Source organism: Myotis yumanensis, unplaced genomic scaffold (assembly GCF_028538775.1).
Source record: "Myotis yumanensis isolate MYYU_CA2020_CCGP unplaced genomic scaffold, mMyoYum1.0.hap1 SCAF_3, whole genome shotgun sequence".
Classification (NCBI taxonomy): domain Eukaryota; kingdom Metazoa; phylum Chordata; class Mammalia; order Chiroptera; family Vespertilionidae; genus Myotis; species Myotis yumanensis.
The window spans coordinates 164,560,996-164,584,226 of record NW_027223754.1 but is presented as its reverse complement, the minus strand read 5'-3'; the positions used below and the strand labels follow the sequence as shown (position 1 = coordinate 164,584,226).

Below are 23,231 nucleotides of genomic sequence, written 5' to 3'. Positions count from 1 at the left end.
CTGCCTAGGGCTAAGAGGGGAGTCCAGTGTAAGTGGCTGCCCTAGAGTGGGAGGGGTCCCAGATACTGAAAGCTTCCCAGGGGTGGGAGGGACCTCTGGTGCTAGGAACTTCACAGGGGTGAGTTGACCCTTAGAAACCAGTGTCTGTTTAGAGGAAGGAAGCTCCCTACCGAAGCTCCCCTTTCCTTGGGATTTCCCAGAGACAAATGGGGCTTGGGTAAAAGGAAACCCTGATGTCTGCAAAGAAGTAGGAGAGACCTTAAATCCAGGGGTCTTCTCATCAATAAGAGCAGATGGTACCAGGGGCCATCTAGTTCTTGATGTAGTGGATTGCCCAGAAAGGAGAGGAGTCTTTGATTCTTGAAATGGTTTCAGAGTAGAAGGGGCCAATCTGGTGGACGGCTTAGGCATGTGAGGAGCACTTGGTTTGATGGATTTATCAGGAATGGAAAAGATCCCAACTTCCTGGGTATGTCCTGAAGAAGGACCAGCCCGGAATTGTGAAAACTGCTCATTAATGGGAGGAGCTCTTGGTTCTAGGCTCTGCTTAGACATGTGAGTAATACCCATGGGCTGGGCCTGTCCTGGGGTGAAGGGAGCTCCCGAAGGTTGAACTTGCTCACGGGTAAGGGGAGGTCCTAAGACATGGGCTTTATCTGAGGTGAGAGGGGCCCCCAAAGACTGTTCATGCCTGCGAGCGATAATTGATAACCAGGCATCTGGGATTCGCAACGCCCGGGCCTGATTCAGAGTTAGACTGCCAAATGACTGAGCCTGTTCATAGGTGGGACCGATCCCCAATGCTTTGCCCTGCTTAAGAAAAAGAGTGTGTGATACTTTCTGAGCCATTTCTGGAGTGATAGCGACCCCCAATTTCCAGGCCTGTTCTGCAGTGAGAGGGGTCTCTAATGCCTGAGCCTGGTCAAAGGTAAGTGGGACCTCCAATACGTGTTTCTGCTCAGGGGTGAGGGTAATACCCACTGCCGGGGCTTGTTCATTGGTATGTGTGATACCCCAAATCTGCGCGTTCTCTGGAGTAAGAGTGAACATCAGTGCCTGTGCCTGTGCCTCTGCCTCTGCCTGCTGTGGTGTGATAGTGACTCCCAATGCCTCCTCCTGGCCTTGAGCGATAGGGACACCAAGTATCTGGGCCTGTTGAGTAGTCACAGGGATCTGCATTGCCTGGCTCTGCTCAGGGGTAAGAATCATGTCATGTGCCTGGGCAGGTGCCTTTAGAGTCTGACCCTGGATAGGAGTAATATGGTCCCTCAATGTCCCTTCTTGCTGGAGAATGACAGGAGCTCTCAATGCTTGGACTTGTTCATGTGTGAGTGTGACTCCCAAACCCTGGGATTTTTCAGGAGTGAGGGTAACCATCAGTGCCTTGAACTGCTCATGGGTAAGAGTGATACCCAGTGCCTGGGTCTGCTGAGGGGTGAGTGTGATGTCCAGTGCCTGGGCCTGCTGAGGGGTGAGTGTGATTCCCTGTGCCTGGGTCTGCTGAGGGGTGAGAGTGATGTCCAGTGCCTGGGCCTGCTGAGGGGTGAGTGTGATGTCCAGTTCCTGGGCCTGCTGAGGGGTGAGAGTGATGTCCAGTGCCTGGGCCTGCTGAGGGGTGAGTGTGATGTCCAGTGCCTGGGCCTGCTGAGGGGTGAGTGTGATGTCCAGTGCCTGGGCCTGCTGAGGGGTGAGTGTGATTCCCTGTTCCAGGGCCTGCTGAGGGGTGAGAGTGATTCCCTGTGCCTGGGCCTGCTGAGGGGTGAGTGTGATTCCCTGTGCCTGGGCCTGCTGAGGGGTGAGTGTGATTCCCTGTGCCTGGGCCTGCTGAGGGGTGAGAGTAATGTCCAGTGCCTGGGCCTGCTGAGGGGTGAGTGTGATTCCCTGTTCCAGGGCCTGCTGAGGGGTGAGAGTGATTCCCTGTGCCTGGGCCTGCTGAGGGGTGAGTGTGATTCCCTGTGCCTGGGCCTGCTGAGGGGTGAGTGTGATTCCCTGTGCCTGGGCCTGCTGAGGGGTGAGTGTGATTCCCTGTGCCTGGGCCTGCTGAGGGGTGAGAGTAATGTCCAGTGCCTGGGCCTGCTGAGGGGTGAGTGTGATTCCCTGTGCCTGGGCCTGCTGAGGGGTGAGTGTGACTCCCTGTGCCTGGGCCTGCTGAGGGGTGAGTGTGATTCCCTGTGCCTGGGCCTGCTGAGGGGTGAGTGTGATTCCCTGTGCCTGGGCCTGCTGAGGGGTGAGAGTGATTCCCTGTGCCTGGGCCTGCTGAGGGGTGAGAGTGATGCCCTGTGCCATGGCCTGCTGAGGGGTGAGAGTGATGCCCTGTGCCAGGGCTTGACTAGAGGTGAGAGTGATTCCCTGTGCCAGGGCTTGACTAGGGGTGAGTGTGATTCCCTGTGCCTGGGCCTGCTGAGGGGTGAGTGTGATGCCCTGTGCCAGGGCTTGACTAGGGGTGAGAGTGATTCCCTGTGCCAGGGCTTGACTAGAGGTGAGAGTGATTCCCTGTGCCAGGGCTTGACTAGGGGTGAGAGTGATTCCCTGTGCCATGGCCTGCTGAGGGGTGAGTGTGATTCCCTGTGCCAGGGCTTGACTAGGGGTGAGAGTGATTCCCTGTGCCATGGCCTGCTGAGGGGTGAGAGTGATGCCCTGTGCCAGAGCTTGACTAGGGGTGAGAGTGATTCCCTGTGCCATGGCCTGCTGAGGGGTGAGTGTGATGCCCTGTGCCAGGGCTTGACTAGGGGTGAGTGTGATGCCCTGTGCCTGGGCCTGCTGAGGGGTGAGAGTGATTCCCTGTGCCATGGCCTGCTGAGGGGTGAGAGTGATTCCCTGTGCCATGGCCTGCTGAGGGGTGAGAGTGATGCCCTGTGCCAGAGCTTGACTAGGGGTGAGAGTGATTCCCTGTGCCAGGGCCTGCTGAGGGGTGAGAGTGATTCCCTGTGCCAGGGCTTGACTAGGGGTGAGAGTGATTCCCTGTGCCAGGGCTTGACTAGGGGTGAGAGTGATGCCCTGTGCCTGGGCCTGCTCAGGAGAGAGAGTGATGCCCTGGGACTCGGCCTCCTCATGAATGACAGCAATGGACTTTGTAGGAAACTGTCCAGGAATAGAAAATGGCCCAGGTGAGGAAAACTGTGTCGAGGAGGGAGGAATGACTGGTTCGGAGTGCTTTTCATCAGCAAGATTCACATGGAACTCTTTTTTTGTGCGTGACAGTAATGCACGTTTCCATGTGTTCTTCCACCTGGGAGTCAATCTTATTGAAGCGCTACTTAACACATTTTCTAGTTCTTCAGGTCTTTCCTCCTTAATCTTCAACTGCTCCTTTGCTTTTTTATACCACTGACTTTCATCGTCCCTTCCCTTCCTCTTTGGCTTCTGCTTCTCTTCCTCTTCCTTCCAGCTACTTTCCAGTTCCTTCTGAAGCTGCTCCATCTGCTGTCCCTCCTCCTTCTCCAAGGACACTCCTTGCTCTTTCATTTTTTGCCTCCATGCTTCCAGCCGCTGCTGCTTTTGCTTCTGCTGTTCTTCCTCTTCCATTCCCTTTTGCTTCTCATCTTGCTCGGTCTGCTTTTGCATCCTCTGTTTTTGATGTTGCTCCCACACTTCTTCCTGCCACTGATCCTGCTTCTGTTGCTCTTGCTTTCCCTCCTTCGGCTGGAGCTGTTGCAAATCCTTTTTTATCCTCTTATAGCCCATCTTCCAGAGATTCCTTTCTTGCAACTGGTGTTTAAGATTCATATTCAAACTTTCTCCTTGAACCTCTGGCAAATATTCCTCCTGCCTCTGTTTTTCCTTCTCCATATGGTCTTTCCCTGCTATTGAGATGACTGGAGCAACTATTTCAGTCAAGATCTCTTGTGTTAAATTTTGTATTACTGGGTCCATGCTCTCAGATGAGAGTAAGGAGCTAATTTCAGACTTTGGACTAATTGGCTCCTGTAAATGTAGTCCTGGCATAAATGAGACTGTTGATTGTTTCATTTGTTTCTCTCTAATTTGTCCTGCTATTTTAATGTCGTTGTATTTTCTCAAGATTTTTGCCACAGCTCTAGCCACATTTTGGAAATATTCTTCCATTTTTGCCTTTATGATTCCTAATTTTTCAACTTCTGCTTTTTTTAATAATAACTCTTCTTCTGGCACAGTCTTTTTATCCAAAGGATTTTCTGTGTTATCAATTTTCTCTTTTAAGAAAGACATTATGGCGTTGTGAAATTCATCTAGATTAGCTTGTTCACTTTTGCCCTCTGGACTTCCTAGAACTGTAGTAGATTCTGAAGTCTTAGATTGTGATTCAACAAGTTCTTGAGACTTGCCCTTCTTGGTAAAGACTGACGTGTCCTCCTCTTCAGTTTTTCCTTTTTTGCTTGTGGTAATTTCTGAAGAGATTTGATGTTCCTTTCCTTCTATTTTTACTTTCTCAGAGGATTCATCAGGTTGGATTGACCCAAATGGCACTGCTTGGAAACTCATAACACTTTTACTCTCTTTGGCCATTAACTCAGTGGTGGATTTCTTTTTGTGGTCTGAAATAACTTGGCATTTCTCAAGTATATATGCAATTTTGTACTTCCTGAGTCGTTCCCACTTACTACTTGTTCCACTTTTGCCACCTTGGCTCTTTGTGTCAGTAGAAGGGAAATTAGAAAGAACGTGTTGACTTTTTGATTCAATGAATGACTTTGATTTGGCTATAGAAAGGGGCTGTATTTCTTGACTCGTCTTTTGCTGTGCTATAGAAAGGGGTTGTATTTCTTGACTCGTCTTTCGCTGTGCTATAGAAAGGGGCTGTATTTCTTGACTCGTCTTTCGCCGTGCTATAGAAAGGGGTTGTATTTCTTGACTCGTCTTTTGCCGTGCTATAGAAAAGGGTTGTATTTCTTGACTCGTCTTTCGCTGTGCTATAGAAAGGGGTTGTATTTCTTGACTCATCTTTTGCTGTGATTGTAGATCTAAGTCATAATCCACTTTGGTCTTCGAGATTATTTGTTTACTTGTCTGCTTACTCAGATTTGATCTAGAGGTCTCAAACTCATATGGGGCTTTTGTGATCTTCCTTTTCTGTGATTGATACTCATCAGTCCAACCTTTCTGATAGATGTCACCTTTCTTCAGTGATATCTTATCTTCAGTGAGATCTTTGGAAGGTATTTTTGGGTTTTTTTCAAGTAAAAGGAATTGCTGTTCAATTAAATCTGGAGTCATTTCAACTTGGGCTGTATGTGAACTTGCTGAGTCCCACTTTAACACTGAGCCTTGGGTCTCCTTTCTTTGGGCCCCATCCATTCTATTTTCAAATTCTTTCATCAAAGTATTGTCCATACTCGCTGCTTCATCAGTCATGCTAAAGCCCATGGATGATTTTGGAGAAAACTCATATAACACCTTCAAGGTTGATGTGGGCAATGTTTTGAATTTAATAAACTGCTCACATTTTTCTTCTGCTTCTTGAAGTTTCCCCTGAAGCCTTTCGTTTTCTTCACTGAGCTCTTGTATTATCTGCAGGGAGAGTTCTTTTTCACTTTCCTCACTTATACATATCTCAGGATGGAGGTTAATAACTTTTGCTTCATTATTTAGTGAACTCAACGCTTTAGAAAGGTTTTCTATTGTCGATGCTATATAGTTAATAGCATTATTTTCCAATTTATTGAACATTGTAGTATCTATGAGTTCCTGTAGCATGGCTTGAATTTCTGAAACCTTTGTATTTGTTGCAAATTCATCACCAATCATCTGATTTGGTGTTAAAGCATGGACTGTTGCAGGTCGCTTTATAACTCTTTCTTTCCAAGATTTCCATAGAGCTTTTCTAGACACTAGAAGAAGAAAAACCATAAAACACAAATGATGAGATTGTATTTCTTCTTTTGTGTTGTGTTCTGTCTATGGTTAAGCCCAAGGAAGTTAGAATAAATTAACAGATAGCTGAAGAAGACAACTATGATGATAATTGCTCATCAAATACAGCATATCAATAAAGATATGGAAATTAGAACAACCAAGTGGAAAAAATAGAGCTGAATAGTATAAAAACTAAAATGAAAAGTTAGCCAAGAGGGCTCAAAGTAGATTCGAACTAACAGAAGTAAAACCAGAAAGCTTGATGCTAGATTAGTAAAAGTTGTCTCATCTGAGAACAGGGAGAAGAAAGAAGAAAGAAAAATGAACAAAGCCTCAGAGACTTGTAGCACACCATTAAGCATACTGATGTACAAATAGTAGAAGGCCCAGAACAAGAGCGGGGAGGTACATTGAAAGTATGTGAAGAAGTGCCCTGGCCAGTGTGGCTCAGTTGATTGATCATTGAGCATTGTCCCATGCACTGAGAGGTTACCAGTTGGATTCCTGGTCAGGGCACATGCCCAGGTTTTGGGCTCAATACTGAGTAGGGGATATTCAGGAGGCAGCTGATATGTTTCTCTCTCATCAATGTTTTTCTCTATCCCTCTCCCTTCCTCTTTCTCAATAAAAACATATTTTTAGAAAAGTATTTGTATAAGCATAACCAATGGACACAGACACCAGGGGTGTGAGGGCATGAGTGGGGAGGATAAGGACACATATGTAGTACCTTAATAAATAAAGAAAAATAAATTTTAAAAAGGTATTTGAAGAAGTAATGGCCAAATCATCCAAATATATATATATATATATACCAAATCATCCAAATACATATCTAGAGATATTAGAGATCTAGTTTCAGAGGGAAAGTTTCTCTTTTTAATGTTTCTATTGATTTCAGAGAGAGTTTAAGAGAGAGGGAGAGAGGTATGGGAACATCAATGATGACAGAAAATCATTGTTTGGCTGCCTCTTGCCCACCCCTCACTGGGGATCGAAACCACAACTTGTGCATGTGCCCTGACTGGTCATTGAACTGTGACCTCTTGATTCATGGATTGACACTCAACCACTGAGCCATACCAGCTGGGCAAATTATCCAAAATTTTATGAAAAACATTAATTTACACATTCAAAAAACTCAGCAAATTTTAAGTAGACAAACAAAATAATCCATACCTAGACACATCATAGTCAAACCATTGAAAGCCATACGAAGAGAGACTCTTTAAAGAAAAAAGAGGTGGTAAAAAAAAAAAATCTATACTAATAAAAGGGTAATATGCTAATAAGACCGGATAGACTGGACATCTTCCAGACGTCATTCCAGACATCCTTCCTGGAAAAGCCGGGGCCCAGGTGAAGCCACCCAGAGTCCCTGGTGCCTGTGGCCAGGCCAGAGGGAAGGAAGCCCGGGTCCCGGGTGCCTGTGGCCAGCCAGAGGGAGGGAAGCCCAGGTTCTGGGTGCAGGGGCCAAGGCAGAGGTGGTCAGGGGCAATTAGGCAGGCAGGCAAGCAGTTAGGGGCAATCAGGCAGGCAGGCAAGTGGTTAGGGGCAATCAAACAGGCAGAGGCAGTTAGGAGCAATTAGGCAGGCAGGTGAGTGGTTAGGGGCAATCAGGCAGATAGGCAGGCGAGCAGTTAGGAGCCAGCAGTCCCGGATTGTGAGAGGGTGCAGGCTGGGCTGGGGGAGCCCCCCACACCTACTCACAAATTTCATGCACTAGGCCTCCAGTAAATAGATAAAAGGGGGAAAAATGTGGTGATGGAAAAAAATTAAAATAAACAAGATAAAATAAAGACACAAAAATATAGAAAAATGACTCATCACAATCAAAAGAGACTAATCAAGTACAGGAGAACTACAGCTCGCTCTTTATCAGAAAAAAAAATGGAGGCCAGAAGGCAGTGGGATGGTATATTTAAAGCACTGAAAGGAGGAGGAACCAAGATGGTGGCAAAGGTAAACACCTGAACTTGCTGCCTCACACAACACATCAAAACTACAACTAAAAGACAAAACGGATATCATCCAGAACCATGGGAAAGCTGGCTGAGTGGAAGTCTGACAACTAGAGGGAAAGAGAAAAGCACATCTAGACTGGTAGGAGGTGCAGAGGTGCAGAAGAGTGGAGGTATGGAGACATGCAAAATGGGCTGGCAACTGGATACACTGTTGTCTTTTTCAATTGGGAGGGAGATACAAACTCCCAACTGCTCTGAACTCCAGTTCTGGGCGAGACTCTGGAGACCCAGACTCATACAGGGAGAAACTGGACTGTCTGGCATCGGGCCGGAAAGCTAGGGCAGCTTCCTCACAGAGGTGCTTACAGCGATCATTGTTCTTGCACAGGGCTGCGGGACACAGAGACCCGGAACCTACCAGGGCAGGACCAATGAGCAACCATTGCTGTTTTCACCACCGATAATTTCCTGAGACCCCACCCCACCCAATTTACAACCCCACCCAAGCTGTACACAGAGGCTTTTGCATATGAATGGCCTGGCCTTTGGCAATCTAAAACCTAACAAACTGCAGCTGGGTCAAAGAACCCCAGAGCTTCCAAAAGAAGGCCTAAGGCTCATCAGCAGCCTGCATTGTTTCACAGCTGCACCTCATCTGTGCACCTCCAAACCCCAAACAAAGAGGAGGAATCTGCAGATCTCTCTGTAGCTCCTGTTGGGTGGCCTCAGGCAGTGGTTGACTTTGCACCTCCTTGGAGATCCAAGAGCCAGTGTGCCCAGTGGTCAGAGTGAGACCACACCAGATTATAACTCTTCAGATCCATAAGAGATACACTCAGGGGGCAGACTCAGTGAGCACCAAGAGCCCCACTGAAACAAGTCCTGCCTCAAAAAGGTGTTTCCAGCACAACAGTTCTCCCATTGTAGACAAAACTGGTCCTCATAGCTAATTGGTCTGGAGGTCAATTCCTCCCAATGATACCAACAGCAATCAAGGCTAAACTACAACAAGACTATGCACACAGCCCACAAAAGGGTGCAACAAGAGTGTTCACCTCCGGTGACTGGGGAGGCTGAGCCACTGGGCCCTATAGGACACCTAGCACACAAAGCCACTCTATCAACACAGGGAAGCAGCCAAAATGTGGAGACAAAGAAACAGGTGAAAAATGACAGAAATGGAGGAAAGCAAACTACTGGATATAGAGTTCAAAACTATGGTTATAAGGTACTCAAGAATTGTCTAGAAACTTCCGAGAAATTTAGTGTGACCCTCAAGGATATGAAAAAGGACTAATTAGAAATTAAGCATAGATTGACTGAAATAAAGAATAATATACAGAAATCCAACAGCAGACTAGAGGATCCCAAGAATCAAGTCAAAGATTTGAAATACGAAGAAGCAAAAAACACCCAACCAGAAAAGCAAAATGAAAAAAGAATCCAAAAATATGAAGATAGTGTAAGGAGCCTCTGGGACAGCTTCAAGCTCACCAATATCCGAATTATAGGGGTACCAGAAGAAGAGAGAGAGAAAGATATTGAAAACCTATTTGAAGAAATAATGACAGAAAACTTCCCCTACCTGGTGAAAGAAATAGACTTGCAAGTCCAGGAAGCGCAGAGAACCCCAAACAAAAGGAATCCAAAGAGGACCACACCAAGACACATCATAATTAAAATGCCAAGAGCAAAAGACAAAAAGAGAATCTTAAAAGCAGCAAGAGAAAAAAAGTCAGTTACCTACAAGGGAGTACCCATACCACTGTCAGCTGATTTTTCAACAGAAACCATGCAGGCCAGAAGGGAGTGGCAAGAAATATTCAAAGTGATGAATACCAAGAACCTACAACCAAGACTACTTTATCCAGCAAAGCTATCATTCAGAAGTGAAGGTCAGATAAAGAGCTTCACAGATAAGGAAAAGCTAAAGGAGTTCATCACCACCAAACCAGTATTATATGAAATGCTGAAAGGTATCCTTTAAGAAGAGGAAGAAGAAGAAAAAGGTAAAGATACAAATTATGAACAACAAATATGCATCTATCAACAAGTGAATCTAAGAATCAAGTGAATAAATAATCTGATGAACAGAATAAACTGGCGATTATAATGGAATCAGGGGCATAGAAAGGGAGTGGGCTGACTATTCTTGGGGGTAAAGAGGTGTGGGGGATGTGGGAAGAGACTGGACAAAAATCATGCACCTATGGATGAGGACAGTGGGGGGGGGGCAGGGTGGGTGAGGGCAGAGATTGGGGTGGGAACCGGGTGTAGGGGAGCTATGGGGGAAAAAAGAGGAACAACTGTAATAATCTGAACAATAAAGATTTAATTTTTTAAAAAAGAAAGAAACAATATGATTGCTTTTTCCCTGGGATGGTGTGGCCCAAGTCTCCCAGGTGGACTGAAATCTCACTAATTACCACCACCTGATGCTTCGCCGGCTCCCCTTCCTGTCTCTGTTGCTCTGGATTGGGGATCCCTGCGTGGGGCTGAGACTCCATGCTCCCAGTGAGAGGGGGCTCTGTGCCACAATATCCCTCTGGCCTCCCAGCCACGCGCCTGCACGAGTGGGTTCACAATTTCTGCCTCCTCCTGTCTTCCCCTGTGCTACTGTTTACTAGTATAGTTTCAAATCAGCTACACTTCAACTGGTTTTTCTCGTTGATTGCTCTGCAGTTTACCTGCAAGTCTAATCCCGGGCTGGGAGCAAATGAATGGAGCTTCCAGCTTCTCTACAGCCATCTTGGAATTCCCTTCAAGCTCATAATACAACACTAAAACTATGATAAAACTTCTATTAAAGAAAAAATAAGTTGATTGGACTTTATAAAAATTAAACACTTGTGGGTTTCAAAGATACCATCCTATCTAATAAAAGAGAAACATGGTAATTAGCGTACGACCGCTACCCTTCCCATTGGCTAATCAGGGCGATATGCAAATTAACTGTCAGCCAAGATGGCGGCCGGCAGCCGGGCAGCTGGAAGCGAACATGAGGCTTGCTTGCTCCAGTGAAGGAGGACTCCAACGTTCCCCGCCTGCCTGGCCGGCCTCTGAGCTGGCAGTTTGAAACATTGTAACAAATATAGAAGCTAAACAAAACCCCAGAAACCAGCTTTCAGCCGGCCGGGATCTCAGAGCTGGAGATGATACAGTGTTTCGATTATAGAACCGAAACAAACCAGATACCTGCTTTCAGCAGCAGAGGCATTGGCCCATAATTTAAAAAAAAAAAAAACACGAAAAAAAGGAGTGGTTGGGAGCTTCAGTCACCCACCAGCCTGAAAACAGCCCTCAGCCCCTCACCCAGACTGGCCAGGCACCCCAGTGGGGACCCCCACCCTGAAGGGGGTGTGACCAGATGCAAACAGCCATCAGCCCCTCACCCAGGCTGGCCAGGCACCCCAGTGGGGACCCCCACCCTGATCCAGGACACCCTTCAGGACAAACCAGCCGGCCCCTACCAATGCACCAGGCCTCTATCCTATATAGTAAAAGGGTAATATGCCTCCCGGCACCAGGATCAGTGTGACAGGGGGCACCGCCCAAATCCCCTGATCGCCCTGTGGCTCTGTGTATGAGAGGGGGCGGGGCCAAAACCTCCCTATCCACCCTGCTCTGTTCGTGACAGGGGAAGGCGCCCCAACCCCCTGATCAGCCCTGCTCTGTGCCTGATAGGGGGGAGCTCCCCAACCCCCTGATCGCCCTGCGGCCCTGTGTGTGACAGGGTGTGGCACCCCAACCCCCCCCTCCCCCCCACGGGCCCTGCTCTGTGTGTGACGGGGTAGAACCATAACCTCCCCATCGGCCCTGCCCTGAGTGTGACAGTGGCAGTGCCCCAACCCCCTTATTGGCCCTGCTCTGTGGGTGACAGGGGGCAGTGCCCCAACTCCCCTATCGGCCCTACTCTGTGCGTGATGGGGGGAGCTCCCCAACGCCCCTGATGGGCCCTGCTCTGTGCGTGACAGGGGGGAGCTCCCCAACCCCCTGATGGACCCTGCTCTGTGAGTGACAGGGTATGGAGCCCCAACCCCCCTGATGGACCCTGCTCTGTGCATGACAGGGGGCAGCGCCCCAACCCCCTGATTGGCCCTGCTCTGTGCGTGACAGGGGGTGGCGCCGCAACCTCCCCATCAACCCTGCCTTGAGTGTGACAGGGGGCGGTACTCCAGCCCCCCAATCGGCCCTACCCTGAGCGTGACTGAGGGTGGCATCCCAACCTCCTAATCCGCCCTGCTCTGTGCTTGACAGGGGGCGGTGCCCCAACTCCCCAATCGGCCCTGCTCTGAGCCCGACCAGGGGCTGCACCTAGGGATTGGGCCTGCCCTCTGCCACCCGGGAGCGGGCCTAAGCCAGCAGGTCGTTATCTCCTGAGGGGTCCCAGACTGCGAGAGGGCACAGGCTGGGCTGAGGGACCCTTCCCTCCCCCCCCGAGTGCACAAATTTTTGTGCACTGGGCCTCTAGTTAAGAAAATGAAAAGAGCCCGAATGAGTTTGGCTCAGTGGATAGAGCGTTGGGCTGCAGACCAAAGGGTCCCGATTGGATTCCAGTCAAGGACATGTACCTTGGCTGCAGGATCCTCCCCAGCCAAGGCCCTGGTCAGGGCGTGTGCAGGAGACAACCAATTGGTGTGTTTCTCTCACATCAATATTTCTCTCTGTCTTCATCTATCTCTTCCACACTCTCTGAAAATCAATACAAAAATATCCTCAAAAAAAAAAATCCTCAGCTGAGGATTTAAAAAAATTAAAATAAATAAGTCAATTAAAAGAAGATATGGAAAGACAAGCCACAAACTGAGAGAAAATATTTGTAAATTACTTTATCCAGAGTATATAAAGAATTCTTTAAAAAATAGAATGCTTCACAAATATTCACATCATACTGCACAGAGGCCATGCTAATCTTCTCTGTATTATTCCAATTTCAGTAAGTATATGTCTTGCCAAAGCGAGCACTATAAAGAACTCTTAAAACTCAATAATAGAAATGAGTACTTTTTAAAATATATTTTATTGATTTTCTACAGAGAGGAAGGGAGGATAGAGAGTTGGATGTATGTGCCTGCAACCAAGGTACATGCCCTTGACCGGAATCAAACCTGGGACTCTTCAGTCCACAGACTGACACTCTATCCACTGAGCCAAAACCAGTTAGGGCTAGAAATGAGTATTTAAATAGGTAATTCACCCGAGAAGATACGGTTATGGCTAATAAGCACATGAAAGGGTGCTGAACATAATTAGTCATTAGGAAAATGCAAATTAAAATCACAATGAGATATTATTTTACATCTATTAGACATGCTATAATAAAAAAGACAGACACTAACAAGTGTTGTTGAGGATGTTGAGAAACTGGAACCTAAATACAGTGCTGATGGGAATGTAAAATTCTATCACTTCGGAAATCAATTAACAATTTCTTAAAAAGTTAAACATAAGTTTACCCACAGTAAATAAATGACCTATCAATTTTATTCCTACGTATCTATTCAAAAGAAATGAAAACATATGTCTACCAAAAAACTTATGTATGTGTGTTCATAGCAGCATTATTCATAAGAGCCAAAAATTGGAAACAATCTAAATGTCCATGAAATGGTGATTGGGGAAACAAAGTGTGGTATATGCAAATAGTAGTATGCAATTGGCGATAGGAAGGAAGAAACGACTGATACATCCTATAACATGACTGAACCTCAAAAGCATTATGTAAAATGAAAAAAAAAAAACACAGAAAAGACCACATAAAATATAATTCCATTTTATGAAATATCCAGAAAAGGCAAAAGCAATTGAGACAGAAAACAGATTAGTGATTATCTAGGGCTGGTGTTGGAAATTAATATTGACTGCAATGGGTCTGAGGAATCTTTCTGGGATGATGAAAATGTACTAAAATTGGGTTGTGGGGCTCAGCTGGCGTGGCTCAGTGGTTGAGCATCTACCTATAAAGCAGGAATTCATGGTTTGATTTCTCAGTTGGGGCACATACCCAGGTTGCAAGCATGGTCCCCAGTGTGGGGCATGCAGGAGGCAGCTGATGAATGATTCTCTCTCATCATTGATGTTTCTATCTCTCTCTTCCTCTCCTTTCCTCTCTGAAATCAATAAAAATATATGTTAAAAAATAAAATTGGATTGTGGTGATGGTTGCACAAGTCTAAATTTACTAAAAGTCATTGATTTGTACACTTTAAATGGGTGAATTAAAAAATAATTCTCACCTAAGGATGTGTTTTTATTGCTTTTATAGTGAGAGGAAGGGAGAGGAACATTGATGTGAGAGAGAAACATTTATTTATTGCCTCCCGTATGTGTCCTGGGATCGATTCCACGACCTAGGTATGTACCCTGACCAGGAATCAATTTGGCAACCTTTTGAAGTATGGGATGACATTCCAACCAATTTAGCCACCTGGCCAGGGCAAATGGGTGAATATTATGGTATCTATATTATACCTCAATAAAGTTGAATTTTAGAAAAAGTAAAAATCCATTTCCAATGTATTAAACCATCCTTACTTTTTTTTTCCTCTTCTTTCTTCTTGTCTTCAAGCAAAGAGGTACCAATTACACTCAACCTCTTGACATTGCCCTCGATAGCTTTGAACGTTTTTGGTAAAATCTCCATTTGTGCTATGCAGTGGTGGTGTTCATCAATATCAACTTCAGTCATATCAGACAAAATGGCATCTTGAAGAGAGTAAGAAAATTACTTTTGTTCAGAAAAATAAATAATTGTAACCATATGGGCTTATAATATTGACTATTCAATGTTGTAGTATTTTGGAATAAAGGTATCTCATACTTACTGCTATTCTGAGACCTTTTTCTTATGAGGAAATGAAAAAGGAAGAGACTTAAAATAGAGGCTTGAGCCGTAGCCGGTTTGGCTCAGTGGATGGAGTGTCAGCCTTCGGACTGAAGGGTCCCAGGTTAGATTCCGGTCAAGGGCATGTACCTTGGTTGGGGGCACATCCCCAGTGGGAGGTGTGCAGGAGGCAGCTGATCGATGTTTCTCTCTCATCCATGTTTCTAACTCACTATCCCTCTCCCTTCCGCTCTGTAAAAAAATCAATAAAATATATATATTTTAAAAAGAATAGAGGTTGAACAGTAAGTCTTGAACATAAAAATAAGAATCATGTTAAAAGATGTCTATTTGGTTTAAACTCCAGAGAAGTAGGTATCTAAAATGTGAACATGTGTTTTAATATTGGGGATCTAAGCCCCAATTAAATCCTTTGGCAAGTGAATCTACTCTTTTATAACCCCTGTTACATGAGATTTCTTGCAACCAAATTAAATTCCTCTTTTTTGTACTTATAGTTTATTCATTCTTTCATTCAATCAATGTGTCCTCTGTCAAGTTCTCTTTTAGATTTTACGGATAAAACATTGAATAAAACCAATTCCCTGACTTATAGTACTTATAGTGAAAGGAGACAGACAAAAAATAAATAAAAACATTAATTATATAGTATGTCAGATGGTAAGAAATGGTATAGACAAAAATAAAGAAGAGTAAAGAGAAATGGACATGGGATAGAGAATGGGGATGGTCAGAGAACACCTAATTTTATTTCATTTTCCATTTTCAAAGATGTTTAATAGCAGCATTATTTTCTATTAAAGTAAAGCAAAGTTCAAATGCCGAAAAATAACTATGTTTAACACTAGGTATCCTATCTAATAAAAGAGAAACATGGTAATTAGCCATACAGCTGCTACCCTTCCCATTGGCTAATCACTGAGATATGCAAATTAACTGCCAACCAAGATGGCGGCCAGCAGCCAGGCAGCTGACGCGAACAGGGAGGCTTGCTTGCTCCAGTGACGGAGGAAGCCAGGTTCCCCGCCTGCCTTGCCAGACTCTCAGCTGCTCTCTAAGAAACATTGTAACAAATATAGAAGCTAAACAAAACCCCAGAAACCTGCTTTAGTCAGCCAGGCGTCAGCCAGCAGGACCGCAACATTGTTTCAAATACAGAAGGTAAACAAAGGCCAGAAACCTGCTTTCAGCAGTGGAGGTCTCATAGCTGGAGCCAAGCCTCAGAGCTAAAGCTGGCCCAGAATAAAGAAAAAAAGGAGCGGTTGGGAGCTTCAGTCACCCGCCAGCCTGAAAACAGCCCTCAGCCTCTCACCCAGGCTGGCCAGGCACCCCAGTGGGGACCCCCACCCTGAAGGGGGTGTGACCAGATGCAAACAGCCATCAGCCCCTCACCCAGGCTGGCCAGGCACCCCAGTGGGGACCCCCACCCTGATCCAGGACACCCTTCAGGGCAAACCAGCCGGCCCCCACCCGTGCACCAGGCCTCTATCCTATATAGTAAAAGGGTAATATGCCTCCCAACACCGGGATCAGCGGAGCAGCGAGGCCGCCCGGCACCAGGATCAGAGTGACAGGGGGCAGCGCCCAAACCCCCTGATCGCCCTGTGGCTCTGTGTGTGACAGGGGGCGTGGCCACAACCTCCCTATCCGCCCTGCTCTGTTCCTGACAGGGGAAGGCGCCCCAACCCCCTGATCAGCCCTGCTCTGTGCCTGATAGGGGGGAGCTCCCCAACCCCCTAATTGCCCCGCGGCTCTGTGTGTGACAGGGTGCGGCGCCCCAACCCCCCCCCCCCCCACGGGCCCTGCTCTGTGTGTGACAGGGTGCGGCGCCCCAACCCCTCCCCCCCCACGGGCCCTGCTTTGTGTGTGACGGGGTAGAGCCATAACCTCCCCATCAGACCTGCCCTGAGTGTGACAGTGGCGGTGCCCCAACCCCCTGATCCGCCCTGCTCTGTGTGTGACGGGGGAGCTCCTCAACCCCCTGATCGGTCCTGCTCTGTGTGTGACAGGGTACTGAGCCCCAACCCCCCTGATGGACCCTGCTCTGTGCATGACAGGGGGCAGCACCCCAACCCCCTGATCGGCCCTGCTCTGTGCGTGACAGAGGGTGGCACCGCAACCTCCCCATCGACCCTGCCTTGAGTGTGATGGGGGCGGTGCCCCAACCCCCCAATCAGCCCTACCTTGAGCGTGACTAGGGGTGGCATCACAACCTCCCGATCCGCCCTGCTCTGTGCATGACAGGGGGCGGCGCCCCAACTCCCCAATCGGCCCTGCTCTGAGCCTGACCAGGGGCTGCACCTAGGGATTGGGCCTGCCCTCTCCCACCAGGGAGCGGGCCTAAGCCAGCAGGTCATTATCTCCTGAGGGGTCCCAGACTGCGAGAGGGCACAGGCCGGGCTGAGGGACCCCCCGCTCCTCCCCGAGTGCACACATTTTTGTGCACCGGGCCTCTAGTCTATATATATAAAAAGCCAGTGACCATAATGCCGGAACGACCAGCCGCTATGATGCCCACTGCAGCCAGCGAACCCAGCCTGATCGAGGCGTGGCCAGCCTGCAAACCCCCAGCGGCCCCCCAGCAGGGAACCCCACCCTGATCGGAGACCCCCATCAGGGCAGGCCAGCTGGCTGTCACCTGTGCACCAGGCCTCTAACCTATATAATAAACGGGTAATTCAAATTGACCCTAATGGGAGAACGACCAGAAAAACCACTGGACCAGTCACTATGAGGCACACTGACCACCTCTTGGTCCCTTTCCCCGGCTGACAGGCTCCAATCACCTGATGGCCACCCGCAGTGGGGGTGGGGCTGGTGAGTGGGTGGGAACAGCTGACCTCTCAGTCCCTTCCCCCCACTGTCAGGCACCAATCACCCGATGGCGAACGGGGAACCGGGGGTGGGAGGGGGTGGGGCTGGCTGCGGGCAGCTGGGAAGATGGCCCTAATCACAGGCCAGGCCTAGGGACCATACCTGTGCATGAATTTCATGTGCCGGGCCTCTAGTATATATGAATACAGATCAAGGCTGCTGAGTAGACTGTGGACTTAAATAAAGGTTTTATAGGTATAATTCATTATAATTTATTTTATGACTAAGAAAAAAGTCACTGTAGGAGATAGCAAAAATTTGTTTTTTAAAAATATTTTTATTAATTTCAGAGACCGAGGGAGAGGGAGAGAGACCGAAACATCAAAGATGAGAGAGAATTTTGATCTGCTGCCTCCTGCAGGCCTTCTACTGGGGATCTAGTCCACAACCCGGGAAAGTGCTCTTGACCAGAATCGAACCCGGGACATTTTAGTCTGCAGGCATATGCTCTTCCACTGAGCCAAACCAAATTAAATAGTTTTAGAAAATAATTCTCTTTAATTTGGATGCCCCCACCACCACACTCCCTGCCAACTGAGCTGACTTCCCATCATTGGACCAAAATGATGACTCTCTGCTAGGCAATTACAGCATGTCAAACCATTAGCCCCTGCTTCAGAGGAAAGAAAACACCCCATTTTAAAGCAAGATATAAGCAGAGAATGTGTCTACCTAGAAAAAATGTTTAGGCAAGGGAATAGGAAGCATAAAGACACTGGGCAGGAGCATACTGGCATGCCTGAAGCAAAACAAGGAGGCCAGAATTATTGGCACTAAGTGAGCAAGCCATATTTTTATTACTTTACTAGTGTCCCAGTGCATGGATTCGTGCATATTGAAAGGAAATTAATTAGTCCCTCTGGTGCAGGGACTAATGCAGGCAGTCCTGAGTGGTGGCCAGTGAGGCAGGACTGGGTGAGACAGGCCAGACATGCCCTGGGGCCAACCTCCCAAGGTCCCTCCCTGGCCAGCTGCGCCTGGCCCAGTGCTGCAGCTCAAAGGGCATCTGCAGAGTGAGCAGGGTCCCTCCAGCAGGTGGGGTCCCTTGGCCTGGCCTGGGGGATTGGGTCGAAACTTGCTCTCTGACATCCCCTGAGGGGACCCAGAGTGGGAGAGGAGTCACGAGGAATCGGGCTCCCTCCTCTCTAGTTCCGGGGTGCATCACTTGAGAACTGCCACTGCCAAGTGACTGCAGCTCTGCAGCTCCTGCATTGAGCATATGCCCCCTGGTGGTCAGTGTGCATCATAGCTACTGACCAGTCGGACTGTTGGGAGGTCGGATGGTTGCTTAACCTTTTATATACATACATTCTTACTGAAATAGAGGACAACTTCTTAATACTTTCTTCTTTAGTCTACTAGTCCTTCAAAATTTACTTATAGATCCTGCTCTCTAGCTTTTTCATCAACTTTATGGTTTTCCTTCAAGCCACTTTTGAAAACTTACTCCATTCTTTCAACCAGGCCAGGATGTGGACAAGAATCTTTTCTTTAATGTCAGCAGAATTAGCACAAAAAGATACTTTCTCCAGCACCTTTGTTCTCTGTTTCTTATAGTCTGAAAGAGACACTTTCCTTCCAGTCTCCACAAACTCATCAAAAGTGTAGCGATGAACGATCCCCTGCACACTTTTCTTTATGTCACTCAGCTGAATATTAATGCCCTATAAGAATAAGAAAGGGGAATATATTAATAAATTTTCAGTTTGACAATAAGCTTTTGCCACCTTTCTTCCCAGAATGTCAGTAACAGTGATTATAAAGCTGTTGAATCAGAAACCAAGATGGCGGCATAGGTAAACACCGGAGATTGCTGCCTCACACAACCACTTCAAAATACAACTAAAAGATGGAACGGACATCACCCAGAACCACAGGCTGGCTGAGTGGAAATTCTACAACTAGAAGGAAAGAGAAAAGCATACCAAGACTCAGAGGAGGTGCGGTGCAGAAGTAAAATACAAAGGTGAGGAGGTGCATGCAGAGAGGGCTGGCGGCTGAGGACACTGTTGTCTTTTTCAATTGGGAGGGAGTCTCAAGCTCTGAGCTTCAGTTCCGGGTGAGTCTCTGGGGACCCAGACTCATACGGGAGAAATTGGACTGTCTGGCATCAGTCGGAACTCGAGGGCAGCTTTCTCTCAGAGGTGCTCGCAGCGATTGCAATTGCCGGGAGCGGGGCCTCTGAGGGCAGGACTGAGAGCAGCTGTAACTGCTCACTCCGGCCCGCCCTGTTGATCCCCTGGGACCCCGCCCCGCCCAAGCCATGCACGGAGGCTTTTGCATATGAAAGGCCCGGCCAGCCCTTTGCAATCTGAAAATTACTTAACAAACTGCAGCTGGCCTAAGGCCCCAAGGCAACTTGCATTGCTTCACAGCTGGCTTCTGCTGGGTAGCCTCAGGCAGAGGCTAGATTAGCACCTCCTTAGAGATACAGGAACCGATGTGCCTGGTGGTCAGGGTGGGACCATCCAGATTGCAGCTCCTCAGATCCATAAAGGACACACTCAGGGGGCAGACTCAGTGAGTACCAAAGCCCCACTGAAGCAAGTCTTGTCCTGGAGGTGTGTCTCTAGCACAGAAGTTCTCCCACTGCAGAAACAGCTGATTCTCACAGCCAATTGGCCTAGAGGTCAATCCCTCCCAGTGATACCTACAACAATCAAGACTTAACTACAACAAGACTGTGCACAAAGCCCACAAGGTGGTACACCAAGAGTGTCCACCTCAGGTAATTGGGGAGGCTGAGCCACTGGGCCCTATAGGACACTTAGCACAGAAAGCCACTCTATCGACACAGCAAAGCATAAAAAAATGCCTAGACAAAGAAACAGGACACAAATGACAGAAATGGAGGAAAGCAAACTACTGTATATAGAGTTCAAAACCACACTTTTAAGGTTTTTCAAGAATTTTTTTGAAACCGCCGATAAACTTAATGAGACCCTCAAGAAATCTAGTGAGACCCTCGAGGTTGTGATAAAGGACCAATGAGAAATTAAACATACACTGACTGAAATAAAGACTATTATACAGACTCCCAACAGCAGACCAGAGGATCGCAAGAATCAAGTCAAAGACTTGAAATACGAAGAAGCAAAAACACCCAACCGGAAAAGCAGATTGAAAAAGAATCCAAAAATATGAAGATAGTGTAAGGAACCTCTGGGACAGCTTCAAGCGTACCAACATCCAAATTATAGGGGTGCCAGAAGAAGAGAGAGAGCAAGATATTGAAAACCTATTTGAAGAAATAATGACAGAAAACTTCCCCTACCTGGTGAAAGAAATAGACTTACAAGTCCAGGAAGCGCAGAGAACCCCAAACAAAAGGAATCCAAAGAGGACCACACCAAGACACATCATAATTAAAATGCCAAGAGCAAAAGACAAAGAGAGAATCTTAAAAGCAGCAAGAGAAAGAAACTCAGTTACCTACAAGGGAATACCCATACAACTGTCAGCTGATTTCTCAACAGAAACTTTGCAGGCCAGAAGGGAGTGGCAAGAAATATTCAAAGTGATGAATAGCAAGAACCTACAACCAAGATTACTTTATCCAGCAAAGCTATCATTCAGAAGTGAAGGTCAAATTAAGAACTTCACAGATAAGGAAAAGCTAAAGGAGTTCATCACCACCAAACCAGTATTATATGAAATGCTGAAAGGTAAAGATACAAATTATGAACAACAAATACACATCTATCAACAAGTGAATCTAAAAAGCAAGTGAATAAATAATCTGATGAACAGAATAAACTGGAGATTATAATAGAATCAGGGGCATAGAAAGAGAGTGGACTGACTATTCTTGGGGGGAAAGGGTGTGGGGGATGTGGGAAGAGACTGGACAAAAATAATGCACCTATGAATGAGAACAGGGGGGGCGGTAAGGGAGGAAGGTGGGAGGGGAACCGGGTGGAGGGGAGCTATAGGGGGAAAAAAGAGGAACAACTGTAATAATCTGAACAATAAAGATTTAATTAAAAAATAAAATAAATAAATAAAGCTGTTGAATCAAAGTCCTACTAATTCTAGCTTTACTATGGATCTCAAATTTTCCTTCTTAAATTTTTTTTTCTGCCTTCATCATGCTAGCATTGCTATGATATAATTAAAAGAACACTGGGTTTGAAACCATTATCTGGGGTGATCCAAAACAGATGCAAAGTAGGTGGCAGCTACACACACCTCCTCCTGGCACCATACCAGATTTACAGTTAAATTATAAAGCAATCAACTGGAATGACCAACTGAAGAACAGTTGAATAGGAGCATTACATCCAAGTATATATAAAAGAAGCTATGTAGAGACTGGTAAGAAGGGCAGATACATGGAGAGGGCTGGTCCCAGCACCCAGGTACAGTGGCTAAGAAGCCAGAGGATATGTCAGCTGTAAAAGTCCCTCCTGAGGAGTGTGGGGTCTCAACCCCATGCCAGGAACCCCAAACCAGAGCAGCAGGGCCAGGAAGAGGAGTCTGCATAGCATTTGGCAGCAAAGATCAACAGGGACTCTGTCAGCTGGAAAGAGGAGGGAGTCTGCTAGATCCTAGGTGCTCTTCTAAAGGGCCAACCCACAGGAGCTCATGCTTGGGGACTTACCCGTGGCTCTGGTAGAGGGGAGGTGACTCAGGGCATGCAGAGGGATAAAAAGAGGATCTGGATGGTGTGGCTCTGGGAGAGCTCTGGCAAGTCGGCTACTGAGGTTCTGGTCCTGAGTCAACATACCACACTGCTCCATCTCTCAGGGTTAGGCATTCCTATTCTTACAGCACCAGTTGGGGAGGGCACTGACGTAGCATTCCAAATACTGGTGACAGCACTCTACCAAGCTCGAGTCCGGCAGAAAGGACTATTGGCAGACACAGAGGAAACAGTGAATAGTATGGTAGCTCCATACAGGTAACCCAGGGCCAATTATTCACAACATCTGACATTGACCTGCACCAGAGCCCAGGCCAAGGAGGCCCCAAACCAAGGTAACCACTGGTAGGCTTCACACCACACAATAGCTTGGCCCAACTAGCCACACAAATGGCATTGCCAAAGGGGGTCTTCAGCAAACACCATACCCTGCTAGAAACAGCTCTGCTTCAGAGGCAGCTCCTGAATAGCAACTCATACACAGTGAATGAGGTCTATCCTTACAATCAGCCAGCTTGAGAATTAGCTCTACCCATGAATGGGCCAACAGCATTTAAGACTCAACTACAATAGGAGAGAGCACATAACCCACACAAGAATTATTTATTGAGCACCTAGTTCAGGTAATCTAGAAGATTCTGCCCCTGAGACCCATAAGGCACCTACATCAGAAAGCCCTCATAACAAGCTTGGGAGTCATAGAAGATCTACCTAATACACAGAGACAAGCACAAAAAAAGGAGACAAAATGGGGAGACAAAGAAATATGCCCCAAATAAAAAAATAAGAGAAATCCCCAGAAAAATAATAAAACAAAATGGAAGCAATCAAAATACCAGATGCGGAGTTTAAAACTATGGTTATAAGGATGTTCAAGAACCTGAGGGCTCTCCCAGCGATAACTTCGGACAAACAGTTCAGCCTTTGACTCCACACAGATAAAAACACCTGTAAGCAATGCTTTGTCCAGTAGTTCTATGTGCTGATTTCTAAAATCTGTAATAATCCATCAGGCTACCTGAAAATAAATAATGTTTGCTTCACCTTGTTGTTTATAGTTCTGTGCTTTATGCTT

At 46.9% G+C, this 23,231-nt stretch overlaps 1 protein-coding gene and 1 non-coding gene across 2 annotated transcripts in view; both read right to left on the bottom strand.

Moving 5' to 3' along the window:
* The window catches only part of FAM186A (family with sequence similarity 186 member A), a 61,421-nt gene that overhangs the window by 14,778 nt on the left and 23,412 nt on the right, over positions 1-23,231 (bottom strand). The window contains exons 2-5 of the mRNA XM_070408809.1: positions 18,962-19,178; positions 14,331-14,501; positions 602-5,807; positions 41-373 (exon numbers count right to left, since the gene is read on the bottom strand). Coding sequence (XP_070264910.1) covers positions 41-373; positions 602-5,807; positions 14,331-14,501; positions 18,962-19,178 — 5,927 coding nt within the window. The remainder of the gene's footprint in view (positions 1-40; positions 374-601; positions 5,808-14,330; positions 14,502-18,961; positions 19,179-23,231) is intronic.
* LOC139007815 (U6 spliceosomal RNA) lies at positions 12,652-12,754 on the bottom strand. The gene has a single exon (XR_011470970.1). It is a non-coding gene; the product is annotated as a U6 spliceosomal RNA (small nuclear RNA).